The following is a 22,682-nucleotide window of genomic DNA, read 5'->3' on the forward strand; positions in this document are numbered from 1 at the left end:
AGTTACATTCTGCTGACTTCTGTTCGCCTGGTACTTTGTCTGAAAATGTTCCTGTTTTCGGCCAGGAAACAGGAAACAGGAAAATTTTCAGACAAAGTACCAGGCGAACAGAAGTCAGCAGAAGGTTACTGGTTTCCATGTTGTTTCACACAAGTTACCTTCTGCTGACTTCTGTTCGCCTGGTACTTTGTCTGAAAATGTTCCTGTTTTCGGCCAGGAAACAGGAAACAGGAAAATTTTCAGACAAAGTACCAGGCGAACAGAAGTCAGCAGAAGGTTACTGGTTTCCATGTTGTTTCACACAAGTTACCTTCTGCTGACTTCTGTTCGCCTGGTACTTTGTCTGAAAATGTTCCTGTTTTCGGCCAGGAAACAGGAAACAGGAAAATTTTTCAGACAAAGTACCAGGCGAACAGAAGTCAGCAGAAGGTTACTGGTTTCCATGTTTTTTTTCACACAAGTTACCTTCTGCTGACTTCTGTTCGCCTGGTACTTTGTCTGAAAATGTTCCTGTTTTCGGCCAGGAAACAGGAAACAGGAAAATTTTCAGACAAAGTACCAGGCGAACAGAAGTCAGCAGAAGGTAACTTGTGTGAAACAACATGGAAACCAGTAACCTTCTGCTGACTTCTGTTCGCCTGGTACTTGGTCTGAAAATTTTCCTGTTTTCGGCCAGGAAACAGGAAACAGGAACATTTTCAGACAAAGTACCAGGCGAACAGAAGTCAGCAGAAGGCAACTGGTTTCCATGTTTTCACACAAGTTACCTTCTGCTGACTTCTGTTCGCCTGGTACTTTGTCTGACTTCTGTTCGCCTGGTACTTGGTCTGAAAATGTTCCTGTTTTCGGCCAGGAAACAGGAAACAGGAAAATTTTCAGACAAAGTACCAGGCGAACAGAAGTCAGCAGAAGGCAACTGGTTTCCATGTTTTTTCACACAAGTTACCTTCTGCTGACTTCTGTTCGCCTGGTACTTTGTCTGAAAATGTTCCTGTTTTCGGCCAGGAAACAGGAAACAGGAAAATTTTCAGACAAAGTACCAGGCGAACAGAAGTCAGCAGAAGGTTACTGGTTTCCATGTTGTTTCACACAAGTTACCTTCTGCTGACTTCTGTTCGCCTGGTACTTTGTCTGAAAATGTTCCTGTTTTCGGCCAGGAAACAGGAAACAGGAAAATTTTCAGACAAAGTACCAGGCGAACAGAAGTCAGCAGAAGGCAACTGGTTTCCATGTTTTTTCACACAAGTTACCTTCTGCTGACTTCTGTTCGCCTGGTACTTGGTCTGAAAATTTTCCTGTTTTCGGCCAGGAAACAGGAAACAGGAAAATTTTCAGACAAAGTACCAGGCGAACAGAAGTCAGCAGAAGGTTACTGGTTTCCATGTTTTTTCACACAAGTTACCTTCTGCTGACTTCTGTTCGCCTGGTACTTGGTCTGAAAATGTTCCTGTTTTCGGCCAGGAAACAGGAAACAGGAAAATTTTCAGACAAAGTACCAGGCGAACAGAAGTCAGCAGAAGGCAACTGGTTTCCATGTTTTTTCACACAAGTTACCTTCTGCTGACTTCTGTTCGCCTGGTACTTTGTCTGAAAATGTTCCTGTTTTCGGCCAGGAAACAGGAAACAGGAAAATTTTCAGACAAAGTACCAGGCGAACAGAAGTCAGCAGAAGGTTACTGGTTTCCATGTTGTTTCACACAAGTTACCTTATGCTGACTTCTGTTCGCCTGGTACTTTGTCTGAAAATGTTCCTGTTTTCGGCCAGGAAACAGGAAACAGGAAAATTTTCAGACAAAGTACCAGGCGAAAAGAAGTCAGCAGAAGGCAACTGGTTTCCATGTTTTTTCACACAAGTTTCCTTCTGCTGACTTCTGTTCGCCTGGTACTTGGTCTGAAAATTTTCCTGTTTTCGGCCAGGAAACAGGAAACAGGAACATTTTCAGACAAAGTACCAGGCGAACAGAAGTCAGCAGAAGGCAACTGGTTTCCATGTTTTCACACAAGTTACCTTCTGCTGACTTCTGTTCGCCTGGTACTTTGTCTGAAAATGTTCCTGTTTTCGGCCAGGAAACAGGAAACAGGAAAATTTTCAGACAAAGTACCAGGCGAACAGAAGTCAGCAGAAGGTTACTGGTTTCCATGTTGTTTCACACAAGTTACCTTCTGCTGACTTCTGTTCGCCTGGTACTTTGTCTGAAAATGTTCCTGTTTTCGGCCAGGAAACAGGAAACAGGAAAATTTTCAGACAAAGTACCAGGCGAACAGAAGTCAGCAGAAGGTTACTGGTTTCCATGTTGTTTCACACAAGTTACCTTCTGCTGACTTCTGTTCGCCTGGTACTTTGTCTGAAAATGTTCCTGTTTTCGGCCAGGAAACAGGAAACAGGAAAATTTTCAGACAAAGTACCAGGCGAACAGAAGTCAGCAGAAGGTTACTGGTTTCCATGTTTTTTTTTTGTTTTCAAGTTACCTTCTGCTGACTTCTGTTCGCCTGGTACTTTGTCTGAAAATGTTCCTGTTTTCGGCCAGGAAACAGGAAACAGGAAAATTTTCAGACAAAGTACCAGGCGAACAGAAGTCAGCAGAAGGTAACTTGTGTGAAACAACATGGAAACCAGTAACCTTCTGCTGACTTCTGTTCGCCTGGTACTTTGTCTGAAAATGTTCCTGTTTTCGGCCAGGAAACAGGAAACAGGAAAATTTTTCAGACAAAGTACCAGGCGAACAGAAGTCAGCAGAAGGAAACTTGTGTGAAAAAACATGGAAACCAGTTGCCTTCTGCTGACTTCTTTTCGCCTGGTACTTGGTCTGAAAATGTTCCTGTTTTCGGCCAGGAAACAGGAAACAGGAAAATTTTCAGACAAAGTACCAGGCGAACAGAAGTCAGCAGAAGGCAACTGGTTTCCATGTTTTTTCACACAAGTTACATTCTGCTGACTTCTGTTCGCCTGGTACTTTGTCTGAAAATGTTCCTGTTTTCGGCCAGGAAACAGGAAACAGGAAAATTTTCAGACAAAGTACCAGGCGAACAGAAGTCAGCAGAAGGTTACTGGTTTCCATGTTGTTTCACACAAGTTACCTTCTGCTGACTTCTGTTCGCCTGGTACTTTGTCTGAAAATGTTCCTGTTTTCGGCCAGGAAACAGGAAATAGGAAAATTTTCAGACAAAGTACCAGGCGAAAAGAAGTCAGCAGAAGGCAACTGGTTTCCATGTTTTTTCACAGAAGTTTCCTTCTGCTGACTTCTGTTCGCCTGGTACTTGGTCTGAAAATGTTCCTGTTTTCGGCCAGGAAACAGGAAACAGGAACATTTTCAGACAAAGTACCAGGCGAACAGAAGTCAGCAGAAGGCAACTGGTTTCCATGTTTTCACACAAGTTACCTTCTGCTGACTTCTGTTCGCCTGGTACTTTGTCTGAAAATGTTCCTGTTTTCGGCCAGGAAACAGGAAACAGGAAAATTTTTTCAGACAAAGTACCAGGCGAACAGAAGTCAGCAGAAGGTTACTGGTTTCCATGTTGTTTCACACAAGTTACCTTCTGCTGACTTCTGTTCGCCTGGTACTTTGTCTGAAAATGTTCCTGTTTTCGGCCAGGAAACAGGAAACAGGAAAATTTTCAGACAAAGTACCAGGCGAACAGAAGTCAGCAGAAGGTTACTGGTTTCCATGTTGTTTCACACAAGTTACCTTCTGCTGACTTCTGTTCGCCTGGTACTTTGTCTGAAAATGTTCCTGTTTTCGGCCAGGAAACAGGAAACAGGAAAATTTTTCAGACAAAGTACCAGGCGAACAGAAGTCAGCAGAAGGTTACTGGTTTCCATGTTGTTTCACACAAGTTACCTTCTGCTGACTTCTGTTCGCCTGGTACTTTGTCTGAAAATTTTCCTGTTTTCGGCCAGGAAACAGGAAACAGGAAAATTTTTCAGACAAAGTACCAGGCGAAAAGAAGTCAGCAGAAGGCAACTGGTTTCCATGTTTTTTCACACAAGTTTCCTTCTGCTGACTTCTGTTCGCCTGGTACTTGGTCTGAAAATGTTCCTGTTTTCGGCCAGGAAACAGGAAACAGGAAAATTTTCAGACAAAGTACCAGGCGAAAAGAAGTCAGCAGAAGGCAACTGGTTTCCATGTTTTTTCACACAAGTTTCCTTCTGCTGACTTCTGTTCGCCTGGTACTTGGTCTGAAAATGTTCCTGTTTTCGGCCAGGAAACAGGAAACAGGAAAATTTTCAGACAAAGTACCAGGCGAACAGAAGTCAGCAGAAGGTTACTGGTTTCCATGTTGTTTCACACAAGTTACCTTCTGCTGACTTCTGTTCGCCTGGTACTTTGTCTGAAAATGTTCCTGTTTTCGGCCAGGAAACAGGAAACAGGAAAATTTTCAGACAAAGTACCAGGCGAACAGAAGTCAGCAGAAGGTTACTGGTTTCCATGTTGTTTCACACAAGTTACCTTCTGCTGACTTCTGTTCGCCTTGTACTTTGTCTGAAAATGTTCCTGTTTTCGGCCAGGAAACAGGAAACAGGAAAATTTTCAGACAAAGTACCAGGCGAACAGAAGTCAGCAGAAGGCAACTGGTTTCCATGTTTTTTCACACAAGTTTCCTTCTGCTGACTTCTGTTCGCCTGGTACTTGGTCTGAAAATGTTCCTGTTTTCGGCCAGGAAACAGGAAACAGGAAAATTTTCAGACAAAGTACCAGGCGAAAAGAAGTCAGCAGAAGGCAACTGGTTTCCATGTTTTTTTCACAAAGTTTCCTTCTGCTGACTTCTGTTCGCCTGGTACTTGGTCTGAAAATGTTCCTGTTTTCGGCCAGGGAACAGGAAACAGGAAAATTTTCAGACAAAGTACCAGGCGAACAGAAGTCAGCAGAAGGTTACTGGTTTCCATGTTGTTTCACACAAGTTACCTTCTGCTGACTTCTGTTCGCCTGGTACTTTGTCTGAAAATGTTCCTGTTTTCGGCCAGGAAACAGGAAACAGGAAAATTTTCAGACAAAGTACCAGGCGAACAGAAGTCAGCAGAAGGTTACTGGTTTCCATGTTGTTTCACACAAGTTACCTTCTGCTGACTTCTGTTCGCCTTGTACTTTGTCTGAAAATGTTCCTGTTTTCGGCCAGGAAACAGGAAACAGGAAAATTTTTCAGACAAAGTACCAGGCGAACAGAAGAAGTCAGCAGAAGGCAACTGGTTTCCATGTTTTTTTCACACAAGTTTCCTTCTGCTGACTTCTGTTCGCCTGGTACTTGGTCTGAAAATTTTCCTGTTTTCGGCCAGGAAACAGGAAACAGGAACATTTTCAGACAAAGTACCAGGCGAACAGAAGTCAGCAGAAGGCAACTGGTTTCCATGTTTTCACACAAGTTACCTTCTGCTGACTTCTGTTCGCCTGGTACTTTGTCTGAAAATGTTCCTGTTTTCGGCCAGGAAACAGGAAACAGGAAAAGTTTCAGACAAAGTACCAGGCGAACAGAAGTCAGCAGAAGGCAACTGGTTTCCATGTTTTCACACAAGTTTCCTTCTGCTGACTTCTGTTCGCCTGGTACTTGGTCTGAAAATTTTCCTGTTTTCGGCCAGGAAACAGGAAAATTTTCAGACAAAGTACCAGGCGAACAGAAGTCAGCAGAAGGTTACTGGTTTCCATGTTTTTTCACACAAGTTTCCTTCTGCTGACTTCTGTTCGCCTGGTACTTGGTCTGAAAATTTTCCAGTTTTCGGCCATTTCAGTGAAGCATTTTCAAAAGTTCACAGTGGCGTCCCAACACAGATCGGCCAATTCTCGAACTACGTTATTTTAGTTCCAGAAATTACCGTCTTCATCGCGTGGGCGCCACTGTGCAAAGAGGTGACTGTCAAAATTTGACAAAAATAACAGGAGAGATTTGTTTTGTTGTTGCCTCCTTTATTTGTAGTCCGTCCAGGATGTGCCACGCCCCCTCGTGATCGGCACAATGTCCTGGATCCTTTGCGACCAGTTCGGGTGCAAGGACATTAAGGATAATGCCATTTTAACGTTGTTTTTTCTTTTTAATCTCTACAAGGCTATAGCTCAGCTGTTTCCTGTCGAAAAAGGACATGTCACGCCTCCTCGGGATCGGGAAAATGTCCCGGATCACTTCGGGTGCTAGGACGTTAAGGATAATGCCATTTGAATATTGTTTTTCTATATAATCCCCTTCAACGCTATAACTCGGCTGTTTCCTGTCGGATCAGGACATGGCATGCCTCCTGGCGAAGGTACGAGTCTCCTGTATCGCTTGAGTCCATCAAGGACCACAAGGACTGCAGGATATGGCTGTCCTACGCTATTTTGTAATTGGGAACTTTTCAGCCTGAAAGTATGCTATACTTTTGAGAACAAAAGCAGCCCCCAAAAGATACTTCAGTTTATTGGCCTCTGCCCCTGACACGTCTCTGCCGCTGCCTGTGCCGCTGCCTCTGCCGCGACTCTGCAGTGTGTGTTTCTAGGGGAGGGTGGCGAGCTAAAGGAGCGTGTTGGCGTGAGTAGTGTTGTTGATGTAGATGACAGATGAAGAAAAAATGTAAAATTTGACAAATAACCGCTAGGTTGCAGATGTGGTACTGAGTGCCGGGTATAAAAGTTGTGACGCGTAAGAGGCATCTCACACGTCCCTTCTCGTTATTTAACTGAATGTGCGGGAAGCTAAAATAAGAAATACAAATTTAAGACGATTATCTTCTATGGCAATCGGGAAAGCTTAATTAATTATCACTTTGGTGAAAATACCTTATCGTAAATCAAAAATGAACATTACGAACAGAAAGCTTCTCTCTGAAAGCAATTATTTCAAAATATGCAATTGCTAAAAAAACCCTAATCATATTCTTACCGACTTTGTTGCCTGGTGTAATTAATTATTATTATAAGTGCATTATTGCAGCTGATGACGCTAGCTGCGCAGCCTCTGCCTGCGTCGCTGCCTCTGCCCATGCTTCTGCTACTGCTACGGCACGGGCACTATGGCCAAAAAGATCGTGGTACATACGAGTCTGCCATACAAATGTTGCACTTTTATGCAGTTTTTATTTAGATTTGTGTGTCTTGTTTTTTTGATCCGAATGTTGTAATGTTTGTTGTAACAAATAGCGGCAGCGGTAGCAGCAGCAGCACTAGCACTAGCATCATCACCAGCACCAGCACCAGCACCGGCATTTATTTACGTTGGCTCTGCTCGGCCTTTCCATCCATTCATTCACAGCTCTCGGAGACGGACAGAACGTGTGAGCGCGCGCGGTGCCAGTTGCCTGTTAAATATCGTAAATAGTGCTGAATTCTTGTTTTGTTCTTTTGTGTGTGCTTTTTTCTTGAACGGATCTTTTATTTATATATGTACATACATATATGTACATATGTATATCTTATAGTTTTTGCATATTGTCAAGCATCGCGACTGCTTGCCTGTGGGTACAGTGCCGGTACAGTGCCTCCCCCTCCGACTCGGCTTAGTATCTCATTTGCACGACAAACAATGTGCAAATATTTGGCCGACCGTTGACTACACTAAAATAATCAGCACAAAGCGGATGACGGACCGTTCGGTACGGCACTGAACGGAACGGAACGGGACCTGTGCCAGTCAGTGTCTCATTCACCGACACGAGTGTAGAGAGATAAAGATGATCTCCTAATGTCAGCCGTAGATAACGAAGAGACCATGCATAAGCAGCTCCATTCATTGCCGGTTCCAAAAAGAGTGACAAGCTCCCAGACCCACTCCCAGTCACAGTTCCAGTGAGAAGCCAGTCCCAGGTCCGCCAGTTAGCTGTCTCGTCTACTCCGCGCCGGTTGTGGCTTTTCTGTGTGTTTCTTTCTTTGTTTGTTTGCTGCTGTGGCTGCTGCTGTTACAGAACTCGTGTAAGCTTGTTTAGAAAGTGTCGTCGGGTCGGGTGTAGAAAGTGCATTCGCTGGAAGCCAAACAACAACCCATGTTAGCCAACTAAAGCGTGTCCGCTGTGGTGCCATGTAACAAGCTGTAACAAATCAACAATATACATACATATTTATTCACTCTCAAAAAGTATACATACGAGTAGGAAATCGAATTACCTGTGCAGATACACCAACAGGTAAGATATGCAACCATTTCCTTTCCCTTTTCCTTTCCAATTGCAAACACCATTCGCCAGATGCACATTTTCAATTCAAAGTTAGTTGAAAAATTGAAATTCCAATTGACAGTTACACTTTCGCTGTTGAATGCATCTACAATTTGTGCAACTATTCCAAAGGCAATTACAATCAATTGAAAAGGGCGCGCGTGCCATTGCCAGAACAAAACAGAACATTATACCATTATATGTAGATCCCGAGCAGATGGAATGGCGGCAAGGCCTTGATACTCATAGTTGTAGGGTGGAGGAGGCCCTCTGACACGCCAACTTTGTACATTTTCCAGTTAGCGATTTATATTTACATTGTGTCACTGCTAATAACTGTCATTGTTCTGAAGACAGTTCTGTGTTACCTTCCGTGTTCCATATCGCTTGCATAACAGAATTATGGATTAGATGCCACAGATTCTCTGGGAAAATAAAGCAATTCAGATTGTTTCACAATTAAACCGAATTAATTGCTAATCTCTGGATAGGAGGAGCATGTCAAAACTTATCTGACTTTGCCTCTGATCTGGCTGCTGGCTCCATCAAAACTTGAACAAAGTTCAGCTTCGTGCACAAGACGGCATTGCATTGGTATTTCCCCAGCCGCATTGAAAGTTATTTTTCTAGCAATTTTGCAATCGCTGCGATCATATTCGAACATCATTAAATATTAGATGTTACCCAATTGATGACTACCGACAGCAGCAGCAGCAGCAGGGGGAGGGAGAGTTAATTGCCCAGCACTGACTCTAGCCCCCTCCGAAGTTTGCAAATTAATTTAGAATGCATAACAAATTAAACAAAAGAAAACAAACTTAGACCGCAACGATGATCATGAGTCATCGCTCGTGTGGCGTAGATTTATGGGGACCCCTGAAAAGTGTTTGTTCTGGCCTTGGTACTCGTACTCTCGTACTGCCACTCGTCTCTGTAGACAATTTTAAAGACTTGTGTAAATTGGCTTTGGGCACACGAGACAGACAGACAGCTTGGACCTTCGTCTGAGTCTTGGCCTCAAGAGATGTGTTGACAAAACCTTTAAACAACTGAAGGGGCTGAAGGTGGGCTTGCATCAGGTTACTCTCAAAATATCAGCGCTGAACCCGCGCAACAATATATCCGCAAGTCAGTTGGCTAGAACGACAGCATCTGGGCAGATATCAGTGGGTATGCATTTCTCGCATTCTCCGTTTGGAGACAGTGGAAGAGCGAGAGACCCGAGACCCGTAAGCTTGCCTCGGTCAAAGCTCCACACACACACTCGCAAGCAGATCAGCTGCTGTGGGCGCAGAGCTTTGGCACCGTGGAACGGGTTTAACAATTTCCCTTGTTTGTGTTTACCTGTCGCCCGCCCGACTCTTCCGCATGCATCTGTCTGGGCGGAGCATCAACAAACAGAGGGGCAACATCAAAAGTCTCCTCTCCACCCACTGATTGCACACGTCCACCACCCATAAAGTTTTCCAGGAATCATCTGAATATCTCGCAGCAATTAGACGAAGAGATCTTATGACCCCAATTGCTTAACGATCGGCAGTTTAAGGGTTGTCCGTAATCAGCGAGCCGTAAAAAGCATTTAATTAACCAAATATGAGCAGTGGAAAATGATCAACAAACAAAATAAAAACATTCTCAGCGCCAGGAACGTGCAAATAATACTAAAGATGACTCCTTATCGTGTGTGGCGGTGGGGGAAGCACAACAATAAGATACAAAGAGCAACTAAAAGCAAGCTAAAACGTTAAAGTTGAGTGATGCGAACATCAGATATCCACTAAGCACTACGATGAATGTTGGCATTTATCCTTAGCTCGGGAAAACTAATCTTAGATTCGGAATAAGTACATCTGGGCAGTAGAACATATCAGATCGAACGCACCTAAAAGATCATTCAATTCAAAGAACTAAACAGCTAGACAAATACATAAAAAGTAAACTTGTTTTGCGGGGAAACACAAAATAATACAAATATTTGAGCTGATCTAGCGTCTAGAGTGGCATATTCCATGACTCTCAACATGCACAATATACCCTGTAAAAAATACAGGTACTCCACTGGTACCGGGTACAGTAAGTGCCATCAAGTGAGCGCACGAAGGTTTTTCCCCAACGAGAGTGGGACACACAAACAGACAGAGAAAGAGATAGAGAGAGAGAGTGAGCTGGGAGCCCGAGTTGTGGGTTAACCGCAAAGCGCTGCGCTCTGTGTGCTTTTAATCAAAAGTTTAATAGATTGGCGGGCGTCGTTGTCGTGCTTGAGGAAATTGCCGACTGGCCCGCAAAATAATTCCAGCAGCGAGAGCTACAGAGTGGGAAAGAGAGAGGTGTGAACGGGGCTCTGGCCAGTAAGCGAGAGAGAGAGAGTGGAGCTCTCTCCCCCTGCCGCTGGGGAGCACTCCGCTGCGAAAGCTCTGTCCGGGCTGGCTGGCTGGCTGGGCTGGGCCGTTCCGATGCGGGAATTGTGATTTCAGTTTCATTTTTGAAGATCACTTTGTGCGAAGCGGACGCGAGTGAGAGAGAGCGAACAATAAGAAGCAAGCGAACTGCGGAACCGAAGCGACTGTATATGATTAATTTGTGTACTTAATACATAAATAAATATAATTAAATAAAGCAAGCTGTGCAATCACATCGCCCGCCAGCCAGCCCATCCCAGTGTCACGAGGAGGAAGAGGGCCAAAGTACAGTTGCAGGAGCAAAACGCATCCCACTTCGCATTCCGATTCCCATTCGCATCGATTCCAATATCAATGTCAAGTGGATCAGGAATCCGGGGTCAGAAGAGCGCTCGACGCTACGACTGATTAACACTCCATCTCCGGCTCGGCTCGGCTCTAATGAGCGCAAAGCAAACGCAGAACGCAAAGCGCAAACAAATAAATAAGTAAACAACGAAAACGGCAAATTAACAAAAGCAAAATCGGTATCAAGCAGCCAGCAGCAAAATACGCGGAATATAGAAAAACACGTTTCCCACAAAAAAGCGCATAAACAGCAACAAATAACACAAATTGTTGTGGCTCTGTCGCTGAACACAACACGACACACGCGTACGCATTGTACGACAAATATATCGGAGAATAATCACAGGGGGAGACACCAGCGAACGAACAGATCTCAAGTCAGTCAGTGTTTTGGGGCCTAACCCTGATTCTGGCTCTTACCAAATATGAGCAGAGGCTGCCTGTCGGACCAGTTGCTGTTGTAACGTAACCCGAGCAGCCGTGACCGAGACACCAAACCGCGTCAAGTGGAGAGACCAAGCCAAACCAGACCCACATTCACCACACACACTCGAGCAACAGCAGCAGCACCAACAAAACCCCCACACACACACACACACACACGTCGTACGTCGTGCGGCCATGGAACGCTCTCACAGTTGCAGCAATTTCGAGGCCAGAGTAGGGCCGGGAGCGGTGTTGGCCATAGAGGCCGAAGGGGCAGCGACAGTCAAGTGCAAGGAGCTGCCCCAGCCGAAGCCACACGCCGGCAGCAGCGACAACCTGCCGCTAAGCATCTGTGCCAGCTCCGCGGATCACTTTCCGCCCAACAAGCCGCTGCGCAAGCGCAAAAAGCTGCAGCGCCAGCAGTCGGCCGTCGATGTGGACGACCTGGAGTGCGATTGCGCCTATGCCGGCGATCTGGAGGAGAATGCAGACCACGACCACGACATCGAAAACGAACAGGAACAGACCAGCCTGGACGCCTTGCCACACTTGCCCAGCCACTTCTCGCAGCAGCAGAGCCCCGCCCACGTGCGCATGGCCCTGCAGCGGCACATCTCCATCTCCTGCAGCAGCAGACGCGGTCGCTGCCTGCGCCACGAGGAGTCCTTCGACTCCTGCAGCACGGCCCCGGAGCTGAGTCCGCAGGCGCAGCGGCAGCACCGATTCAGCAGCCTGCTCTTGCGGGACAGCTCCGCCTCCGTGCAATCGGACTCCAGTCGGTACTCGAGCGTGGACAGCCTGTTGGAGTCTCGCAAGCCGGACCCTGAGGCCATACTCATCAACCTGGGCTTCGGCTGTCCCGTCGGCTCCGAGGACATACTCTCGCGGATACCGAAACGCTTCCTGAAACCCTCCCAGGTGCCGGGCATCGACACGGAGGCGTTCGTTCAAAGACTGACCCTGGCCAGCTCCCTGGCCGACTCGAGTGTTCTGGGCTATCGCGGACTCACCGGCAACCCGGACATGCCGCCCTCCTCCATTGTGGCCAAGATCATGCAACGCTTCGAGGTGAACCACCAGCGGAAGAAATCAATGGGCTCCATTGACCATCCAATAAGATGAGGAGGAGTCGCCGTACCATACCATTCCATTTCTAATCTTTTACTATTAGTCAGCCAACTAGGGGGCTCCCAGCGCGGGGGATATGTGATCTTTGTGATGTCCTATCTTGTCCATAGTCCTTAGGAATGCCGCGTACTTAGCTGTGTATTAATAATTATGCCAATCGATGGGCCATTCATTGTTTAGGTGAACCATTGTAACCTGTAGTTAAGTAAGGTTTAAATTAAAGAGAATTTTATTAGAAACTGAATCTGCATTTTTGTAAACTTCTACCGTTTGTTCTCGTATCTCCTGCATCTGCCGCTGTCCCATTTCCATTTCAAATCTCTGAATGGGCGCTTCAACTCTAACAGAACTTGCTGAGGTGTCTGGTCTGGTGTGTGCTGTGTCTCCGCTGGATTCCTAAAATTAGAAATCAGCGTCACTTTCCCGTACGGCTGTTTGTTCATTTTGTAGTTGAACAAATTCATTTGCGATACAGTAGCCCCATCCCCATCCCCATCCCCAGCCCCATGCTCGCAATTTACATACATCTCACCATTGTTGTATGCCGTATTTGCCGCATTGTTATCGAAAGTCGGTGGCTTGGTTGTCTGAGCGAAGTTTTATTAATAGCCAATGACTATGACTTGGCATCTTTTGGAGGAGCCTCAAGGGCCAGGAGAGAGAGAGAGAGAGCCTCAGAAGAGACTACGTGAACGACCCAGGGCGCAGGGATTATGTACGAGTATGTAGGTACATTCTGTGCAGCGATCGTTTATTGATTTCAATTGCCTCTAATTGTTTACATTCACCGATTGTGCGACGAACCGAACTGCGCCACGGGCGGCACCAGAACCCGGAATCCAGCACGGGAATACTGCATGCCTTGGCATTAGCATTGGGCATTGGGCATTACCTCATTCCGCACACGTTAGTTGGCTGACTTGACCCCAAGAGGCCTTTGCCGAGCGCCAAACAAACAAGAGCGTTCGCCCCTCCACTGGGAACACTGATAACACACAGCCGATAGCATTTGCGCACATTTGTAACGCCTTGAAAGTGCCCATACCACAAGAACTTATTGAGAACTGTGTGCGAGTGTGTCACAGTGGGGGAATATCCAATAGATAACTGCTCTGGGGCACATGACTCTCTATCTATGTATGTCTCTGTATTTATGGGTGTGTGGCCTAGGCTGTTTGCCAAATTAATTCTCAGACAAAGCAAAGCAAGCCAAAGAAAGAGCACTCGAAGAGGCCGAACATTGCGAAAGCAAAGCCATTGCCACCTCGACACTAGAGCAAACATCCACGAGGATGGATATGGATGTGCGTGTCTGTGGTACAGTTGTGCAATCAGCACACAAATGCAAGTTCAAGGCGCCCCACCAACCATAAGAAGAGATGCACTTTGATATATTCTTGTGAATGTGCAGCAGGAGGAGCTGCGCTGCTGCTGCCGCTGCCGCTCTGCCCACACCCGGAATAATGTGAAAGAAAAATTTGCAAAGCAAAACACACACAACACAACACAAGAAAACAGACAACGAGATTCGAGGAAAATTGAAATGTGTGTCACAGCTGGCGGGCAGACAGAGCGACGGGCAGACGGGTCGACGGATGGAAGGACGGTCGGACAAACAAGGAATGCATTTAGATTGCGTTGAAAAACAATTTAATTAATTTATCTATGTGTGGGCGTTTGATTAATTGCTTTATCGGTCATTGGGATGCAGCGGGCTCTGGCAGAAACAATTTAGGAATAGTGTAAGCATTTGACTAATTTCAATGTTTGAAATACCTTAAAAATTGGCAAACTTTGTGGTTCTGCTGCTTACAAATTTAATTTTCGCGGGCAATCTGTGCAGCATGTGTATAGGCAATCTCCAAATTCGGAACATTATTCAGCAGCAACAGTTTCATGCCGGCCAGCTTTCGACACAAGGAAAAAGCCAATATTCCAAGTAGAATGTATATTTCGGTATATTTCTGAGGGTCTGTCGGTATATTTTATCGATAGTTTCGCGGTCACACTGTACTGCAATGATCAGGGTCACCATTTAAGGTATATTTTATACATTTGCGACCAACAAATTTCGCTGTAGCGATTCAATTAAAAAAAGAAAAAAAAAGTATATTATATACTTTTCAGGATATTTTGACTACGAAATTGAGTTCATTATATATTTAATGAATTTCATCGGTCTATTAAATTCAATTTGTAAGGTATATTCAATAATTTATGGAAATAGGGTATACAAACGCCCTTACTATACTATACATACCGGCATACATACAAGCAACAAATTGTCAAATGACGTACATTTTATGCTATTTTTGTTGGTTGACCCTTTTAGTTTTAAATTTAATTTGGAAACATTCCAAGAAAGAAAGTCTTGCAAAGTAGCCGATCTTGTGGAAAATTGATTGATAAATCGGATAAAATTATAGTTTTTGCACGGAAACTCCCAACAAGCTGGTAATATAAAATAGAACATCAAAATCTAGGAAAATGATTTTAGATTTGCGGTATACTGGCAGTATATTTTGAAAATGCAAGGGTACATTTCGGTATATATCCGATAGCTTATCGATAATTTCACGGTCACACTGGCACTGATGTCAACAACAATAAATCAAAACAGTACTTAATTTGATCGTGCACCTTTTGTTTGTTTAATTTGCCTCTTGAAACCGACCCCCGACCGTCCCATTCGTACTTAATTTACACATTGTCTTTATATAGTTTTTTTCGTGTGCTTTTTCCACCGCCGGCGTTTGTTGCTTGCATCAACTAACATCGATTTTCTTACATTTGATTCATGCAAAATGGACTTCTTCGCGAAAACAATAGCTGAGGCCGCTGGCACTCCATTTGGCAAGAGCTGCAACATCTCGACAAGATGTCTGTGTGGACCACATCCAACTCAGGTGGCCTAGAGACCCTGCCCGAGTCGCAGCAGCTGCCCAAGCAGCCGGCCCAGGGGGCCCACACTCCGAAAAGCTCAGCCAGCACGTTTCTGCAGTCCCAGCGCCAGTCCGGCGGCCCCTTGAACTTGAATTCCGCCACGTTCACCACAGCGAACACAGCCCATCACTTCCAGCACGTTGTGGCCGCAGCAGTAGCAGCCGCCACATCCGTAGCAACCGGACACCACCAGCAGCAGCACCACCAGTTCCATTCCGGCGGTGGCAGCAATCACGGCAGCAGTCCCACCAGCAGCAACGGATTTAAGCGCTCCAGCCTCAGCAACTCGCTGCTGCAGTTCCCCCCACCGCCGCCGCCTTCGGGCCAGAGCCATCCAAAGGTAAGTCAATAACAAATCAATCTATCCTTCGCTCCCCCTTCCACCCTCTTACATTCCAATCCTACTTTGCTATGGAAGCTGTGGCCGATCTGCGACGCGCAGCATTGCTGGCAATCAATCGCGAAACACAAAATCGGAACAAGCTGCAGGGTGGGGGGCAGCTTGCGGGTGGCGGGAGGCTTTCATATGTTTCTCAAATCCGAATCTGGCACTGGATCTCTGGAGGGTAGGGGGGTACGGCCTCTGTTTCAAGTGGAACGAGATCCCACACAAACACACTAATACACACTCACACACACTACCGCAAGTGCGTGCAAACAGCGCTCAACTTTTGCCTACCTGCTGGAATTATTATTGAACGGTGCTTAGAACAGCCGGCATGGCGTCACGGTCCCCCCTTCTCTCTAATTGACTGCACGAGGGTCGCACTCGCGCACACCCTGCCCTTTGTCTTTTGTCGTCGCTTATCGGCGCTCTGTTTGCCAATGATAAAGAAAAAGCCACATAAAGTGGGCCTGCTCCTTGGGCGGCGACTGTAAAATGGTAAACAGTGTTTGCATACGTGTTCCGTATGATTTCGCATTGAAGCCACAGGCGGAATGGAAAACAAAACAAGAATACGAATTAAAGACCGAAATATCCACATCAGCATGCTGACACCTTCCGTTTCGCTGTTTTTATCGAGCTGACTTATTTTTACACGCTTTTACACTTTACATTTCGCTTCGTTTTGTGTTCCTCGGCGGAAGTCAAGTGCTCCCCCAAAACAAGGGAGTGGGCGAAGGTGATAGGTGACAGACAGAAAGACATACGGAGAGCAGAGAGATGGAGAGAGAGGGAGAAGTCGCCTGCTGATAAAGACAGCATCGAATACGGGGTGAAACCTCGTTCTGTTGGGATCGCAAAATATGATTAAACAGAGGAACGCACATTTATTTGTTCATCCACAAAAGGAAACAATTGTCCATCTAAAAAGTTCTCGAACGCGAGCAACGTTGTGTTTCAACAACATCAACAGTCGCGTCTTTATTGAATGGTCGTCACTCATCAACAGTCGCGTCTTTTATAGATGCCGATGTTTCGCACTAACAGTTGCGTCAGTACAAACATGTCTGGCCAGGTTTCATCGATTAGCTCCAACAGTTGGGGCTGCAAGAACATGTCCTTGTGCAACAGTCGCTTCTACGCAAATATTCCAGCCTTTTGTATATTATCCAATACAGATCTGTATATCCTTTCCGGAACTGACAAATTCTTAGATGCTCGGACACTGCTGCTCCCGATGGGATATCGAAAATGAGGGCTGCCATCCGTGTGCTGCTGCCTCTGTTACTCTCTGTCTGGCCTCTGCGAGCTCCAGAAATACAGCCACGAGCCCACTGGAAGTTTAAGAGAGTCACACAATCCAAGATTCCAATTGTGTGCCTATTCGGTTTTGGTCATCTTCCCGATCAGCGGACATGGATACGGGAGCAATTGCCAGATCTGGGCACGCCGCTCGCCTGCGACCGATTGCTCAACGTGGTGTTGGGTTGGGAGAAATTTGCCAGGAATGCGAACCCATGATCTTCACCAGCATCCACGATCACATGAGCTTCATCATCAGTACCACGTCGCAGCTTTGAACTCACCCTGACCCTAATCCTGACCTTGTTAACTCTTGCGCGCCACTGATGAAGATGTTAATAATGATGCTGGAGTGTGGGTTGCGCTGATGGTTTGTGGTTGGGTCAAGTGGGTGCAATCGATGTGGATTTTAATTGAATCGAAATCGCTCTTTGTTCATGGTCCAGTTCAGGGTGTCTAACAGTACACCCCATCAGTCCACAGCCGTGGCAATCACTCGAATATATGTATGTATGCACTTCCCTCCCATTCATCAATAGATCAGGTAGAAAATCGTGTAACCGCTGATTGATCGCCAAGAGAGCCAGCCCCCGAGCACCGGGAACCCGAGCAGCGCCCCCGCAGTCGTCAAGTTTCGTTTTGTTTTCGCAAAGTTTTTGTTTCGTTTTTTGTTTGGTTTGCTTCATTCTTTCTTTCCCTTTTGGTAGTTGTTGTTGCTGCTGTTTCTATAGCCTTTTTCTGTTCTGTCTACACCGCTCTCTCTCTCCTGCTCTTTCTCTCTCTCTCTCTCACCATATATGCTTTCATTCGTATGGCATTAGTAATTTCGATTGCCATTATTGTTGTTGTTTTTGTGTCATCGCAGGCCGCCGTTTGAATTGATTGTCGAATTTGAATACCGCGCCGCCAACGTTGCCGTCGCCGTCGTAGTCATCGTCATCATCCGTCGTCGTCTCTGCTCAGCTGCTCTGCGGCCTGCTGGCTACGCTTCGTATCAGTTAGTTAGTAACTTTTGCCGCAGTCGCTGCTGTTGTCAACGTCGCCGCATGCCCTACACCCAAGGAACACGTGAGAGGAAGGCAACCGCGCGAAGGCAGACAGAAGACGGTGCACAAACCAAGAATGAAATTGAATTTCACGTAAATTAATTGTGTCGAAAGCAGAATTACTTTCCGATCTACCGATCTACCCGTCAGTGGTTGCGCACTGCGCGGAAGTGTTGCGGCTGTGGGTGCGACTGCTGCCGCTGCTGCTGCTGCTTGTTTCTGCTGCCAGGTGCCATTGCCAGTTGCCCCAATCGCCTGTTGCCATTGCCGTCGCGTCGCGTTTCGTGCCTTCGCGTCGCCGCCTCTTTTGCTCTGCCATCTGTCTGGTGTCTGGTCTGTTTGTGTCAGCGTTGGCCGCCGATGCAGCTTCCCCAACATCCGTGTTTGCAGTCGGCAGTCGGGATCGGTGCTTTGAGCGAAAACGTACGCAAAGCAAACGTCTACGCTGCGCGGTGACCTTGTCCGTGAATGTGTCTTGAACTCGGGACTCGCTTCGACCCGAGGATCGCCGTAGTACATCTCGCCGTAGTACCCTACGTATGCCACGAATCGCAAGTGTCGTGTCGTGTAGCCTCTCCTGTCAGTGTGTGTGTCGTGCCAAATTCGTTTTATTGACACTCGAATTTTACATTTCATAAACCCCATAAAATGTTTATAAATAAAAAGTAAATATTTGAAGGCACTGCGGCGCAAGATCAGAGAGATAGTGAGTGAGAGAGAGAGAGAGAGAGAGAAAGAGCGAGTGAGAGGTGCGAGGAGAGCATTCCGTCAAGTGTAGTGTGCTGTGTGCCCCAGACCCCAGTCTCTGTTCTCTGTAGTTATTCCGTCAGTGTGTGGGTAATTGCTGATCAATTGTCATGTGCCCCAAAAGATCACACACCAACACACACACACTCTGATCTACACTGTCGCACAAGCAACAACAACAAAAAGACGGACAAAACATTAACAATAGCAAAAGCAGCAATAGCATCAATGGGAAGCGCAAACCAACCAAGTGAAACGGAAATTTAGCAAATAAACCCAAAAAGATTGAAAACTTGACTAAAACAATTCCCCGATCCGATCCGATCCGATCAAATCGAAGCCCCAGTGCACGCAGTCATTGGAGCGTTGGTGAATCGTAATTGATTGAAGCATGAGAGCAGACTGATCCGTAGACGAACAGAGCACCAGCACGGAGACCAGACAGCACATGCCACCACGGCCCCTCGAGGAATCCTTTCCGCCCAAGGCCCCCCGCCGCAAAAGACAGATGCGGCCCGAACAGGACACGGGCAGCCATCACCCGGAGACCCAGTCCCAGGCGGAGAACGAGGACGAGCAGCTGCTGCCCTCCACCAGTGCCAGCGCCAGCGCCAGCAATAGCAACAGCAACAGCAATGCGAACACCAACGCCAGCACCCGGAGCGACACCTACTCCAGCCTCCGCTACACCCGTTCCAATCTCAGCCGCAGCAGCCTCCTGCTGAGCCACCAGCAGAGCTCCTTCGATGGCACGGAGCGCACGGAGAGCAGCGAGACCCTGGACATGCTGCCCATGGGCAGGGGTCGCTCCCAGGTACATCCATCGGGCAGATGCATGGGCCAGATGCCGATGAATATGCAGATGCAGATGCGGTCGGGACAGCCCTCGGCCCTGGCCAGTGCACTGCATGCAACGGCCAAGCTGGCAGCGAGTGTAGATGCATATACGGCAGAGGCGACGGCGGCGGCTGCAGCGACTGCGACAGCGGTTCCCTCTGGTCACCTACCGCTGACCGGACCTGGCGCCGACTACAGTATGTGCGACTCGTGTCGCCCATTGCGCTTCCACAGCCAGAACCCCGGCCAGAGCTGTCACGTCCACAGCAATCTCGGCAGTCGACCCGTCCACTCGGGCCCGAGCAGCTACGTTGGATCGTCGCGCTATCTCTACCACAATTTCAATTCGAATTCCCCACACGCGGGCTCGGGACGCTTCAGCGCGCAGAGAGACGCCTCGCTCCCACCTGCGGCAGCTGGGCCCCTGCCGTTACCGTGTTCACTGCCGTTGCCGTCAGGGCTAGCAGCTTCCATAGCACCGCCACCATTTCAGTATCGCACCTTCCAACAGAATCAGTCTTATCGCTTTCAGCCGCGCCAGCACCGCACCGGCAGCAGCAGCATGTCGCAGTCCGGCGAGGATCTCCACTCGCCCACCTACCTCTCCTGGCGCAAGCTCCAGCTGAGTCGCGCCAAATTGAAGGCCTCCAGCAAGACATCGGCCCTCCTCTCCGGTTTCGCCATGGTAAGTCATTAATATAAGTATAAACAAATCAAGCTAATTATATTACTCGAAAGTCAGGAAATTGCTATTTCAATCGGACTGTTGTGAACATCTCGTAGATGATTATTTTATAGAAAAGAAATGGCAATTGTCCCTTGGCTGCGTTGTGAAACGTAAACGTAATTAGATCATAAATCGTATGTGTATGCACAGCAGGGCCATAGATACAGATTCTGGCAGAAAACCTAAATTTCCTAGACCGTTGCTTGGGTCACAACGATCTCTGCATACACTGTGAGCGTTAGAAACTTATCAAATGTGATGGGAATTTGTTGTATCATGCGAGCTGTAATTGATTCCATTTCAATGGTTTGAGTCAAATACTATCCCAGGCTTAGGAATAAACAAAATAATAGTAGAGTATGATGATAGAAATATTCACAGTTAAAATGGTTTTCCGTATTTTCATGTGCAACGTCTGAACATAATGAACATTGACTAGGGAAAAATTAGAACCAATTAAATTTGTTAAATTCATAGCCTCTGTCTTTGACTTTTTCAAACAATTCCGTCAGCCATGGCCCACGAATGCGTCTAGTACATATTTCGGTACGTTTGAATACCCATTAATCGGGGGTATGTAGAGCTTTCAATCGTCGAATAAATATCGCTGACAGAACACAGATGGCCGACAACTAATTCGATTATACAATCAAAATATGATTACTAAATAATTAATCTGCATTAACAATCTCTAAATTCATTGAATATTATTATTCATTATTTCAAATAAATGTTGTTGGTTTGAACACGAGGTAGCCACTACTTCCGACACTGTTTCCGCATGTTTTAGTTGCTAAATACATATTCCACATTGTGTGCACCTTCGTAGGTGGAAGGTGGCAGAGGGGCAGATCAGATAAATTAAACCAATGGGATACTTATTATATAAACAAATCTGCTCGCGCCAGCAGCACTTCCCAAAATGTTGAGAAAGATGGCTAATAATAATAATAGGAGCAGCCTTGCCGCCTCGCCCTAGAGCACAGCAGCGGGATCCTCTTATGAGCGAAATCCATCAAAGACTCTCACTAATCCGCCGATGTCTTCTGCTCCCCACAGGTGGCCATGGTGGAAGTGCAACTGGATCACGACACCAAGGTGCCGCCCGGCATGCTAGTGGCTTTCGCGATCTGCACCACCATGCTGGTGGCCGTGCATATGCTGGCCCTGATGATCAGCACCTGCATCCTCCCGAACATCGAGGTGGTGTGCAATCTGCACAGCATCTCCCTGGTGCACGAGTCGCCGCACGAGCGCCTGCACTGGTACATTGAGACGGCGTGGGCATTTTCCACGCTGCTGGGGCTGATCCTGTTCCTGCTGGAGATAGCCATACTCTGTTGGGTCAAGTTCTATGATCTGAGCCCGCCGGCGGCCTGGTCGGCCTGCGTGGTGCTAATACCCGTGATGATTATCTTCCTGGCTTTTGCCATACACTTCTATCGGTCTCTGGTGACACACAAGTACGAGGTGACGGTCTCGGGCATACGGGAGCTGGAGATTCTCAAGGAGCAGATGGAGCAGGATCACCTCGAGCACCACAACAACCACAATCGCAATAATGGCCTTCACTACGGAGCCGCCGGCGACATCGTTTAGCAGTATCAACCACGCGAGGAAGTCTCCACGGCGATGCTCCGCTGAAAACTTAACGAAAACGAAAAAGAAAAGAAAAGACACTTTCGGCAGTGGGCCAGAGGCCCCGCCGTCAATCCTCAGACTAAATAAGTGAATAATTTTTTGTAAATTTGTAGTTGATGCAAATTGTGATACGCAGAAGGCAGTAGACTTATATTATACGAGAACAGTATGGGAATGAGTATATATTCGAAAGGATTGTGCCACGAGCAATGTATCCTTCAGCTCAAGCCCTTCAGCACATTGTAGCGTAGACCCGACCCTAAAGCAATACTACTTTCAAGTTTCAACCACTGTGTTGACTAAATATTCCTCAAAAATTAGCTCGTATTTGTTGTAACTACTTAGCGCTACGCGAATAAAATGTATTGTATTTTTTAACGGTATGGAATGGCATCGTTCGCGATAGCATACCCATTATCTCACCCATAGCGCAGTCTTCCCGCCCCTCCACTCCACTCCACGCTACGTAGTGTGTAAGTGCCCAACTTATTCGGACCAAAAACCCGATCGTGTTAGCCCATATTTTAATATTGTTAGGCCAATATGTAAGCGCAATGTTCGCTGTAATTTATACACGTACGATTAAACGATTTTTTTCTACATCAACTTAACCAAAGCAAGCGAATTTGTATGCCTGACC

At 46.7% G+C, this 22,682-nt stretch overlaps 2 protein-coding genes across 5 annotated transcripts in view; both read left to right on the plus strand.

Annotated features, from left to right (window-relative positions):
* LOC117890076 (protein grainyhead) overlaps window positions 1-16,570 on the plus strand; it is a 64,781-nt gene extending 48,211 nt beyond the window's left edge. Inside the window, exon 17 of one of the 2 annotated variants that reach the window (XM_034794719.1) lies at window positions 16,558-16,570. The gene's annotated coding sequence lies outside the window, so the exon portion shown is untranslated. Of the gene's footprint in view, window positions 1-11,212; window positions 11,225-16,557 lie in introns of those variants that run through there. The other variant, XM_034794721.1, reaches the window with a different exon arrangement.
* On the plus strand, window positions 10,595-22,653 carry LOC117890077 (calcium release-activated calcium channel protein 1). Of its 3 annotated transcripts, none has more exons than XM_034794731.1 (4): window positions 10,595-11,413; window positions 11,445-11,919; window positions 19,457-20,359; window positions 21,461-22,653. In XM_034794731.1, exons 2-4 carry the CDS (start codon window positions 11,482-11,484, stop codon window positions 21,998-22,000), a joined length of 1,881 nt encoding a protein of 626 aa, XP_034650622.1. In that variant the 5' UTR covers window positions 10,595-11,413; window positions 11,445-11,481; the 3' UTR covers window positions 22,001-22,653. The 3 variants fall into 3 exon arrangements, with proteins under 3 accessions (XP_034650622.1, XP_034650624.1, XP_034650623.1); XM_034794733.1 differs by adding an exon at window positions 15,570-15,697 and having other exon boundaries at window positions 11,345-11,450; window positions 20,207-20,359; XM_034794732.1 differs by lacking the exons at window positions 10,595-11,413; window positions 11,445-11,919 and adding an exon at window positions 15,030-15,697 and having other exon boundaries at window positions 20,207-20,359.
* Window positions 22,654-22,682: the final 29 nt, after the last annotated feature.

The sequence above is a fragment of the Drosophila subobscura genome, chromosome E (genome assembly GCF_008121235.1).
Source record: "Drosophila subobscura isolate 14011-0131.10 chromosome E, UCBerk_Dsub_1.0, whole genome shotgun sequence".
Classification (NCBI taxonomy): domain Eukaryota; kingdom Metazoa; phylum Arthropoda; class Insecta; order Diptera; family Drosophilidae; genus Drosophila; species Drosophila subobscura.

Bases quoted from the DNA above. Each gene is read 5' to 3' on its own strand.
- LOC117890077 (XM_034794731.1), top strand. From the start codon at position 11,482: ATGGAACGCTCTCACAGTTGCAGCAATTTCGAGGCCAGAGTAGGGCCG. The intron at 11,920-19,456 runs AGACGCGGTCGC...AGCGCCAGCAAT, and splicing joins TCTCCATCTCCTGCAGCAGC to AGCAACAGCAACAGCAATGC. The intron at 20,360-21,460 runs GTAAGTCATTAA...TGCTCCCCACAG, and splicing joins TCCTCTCCGGTTTCGCCATG to GTGGCCATGGTGGAAGTGCA.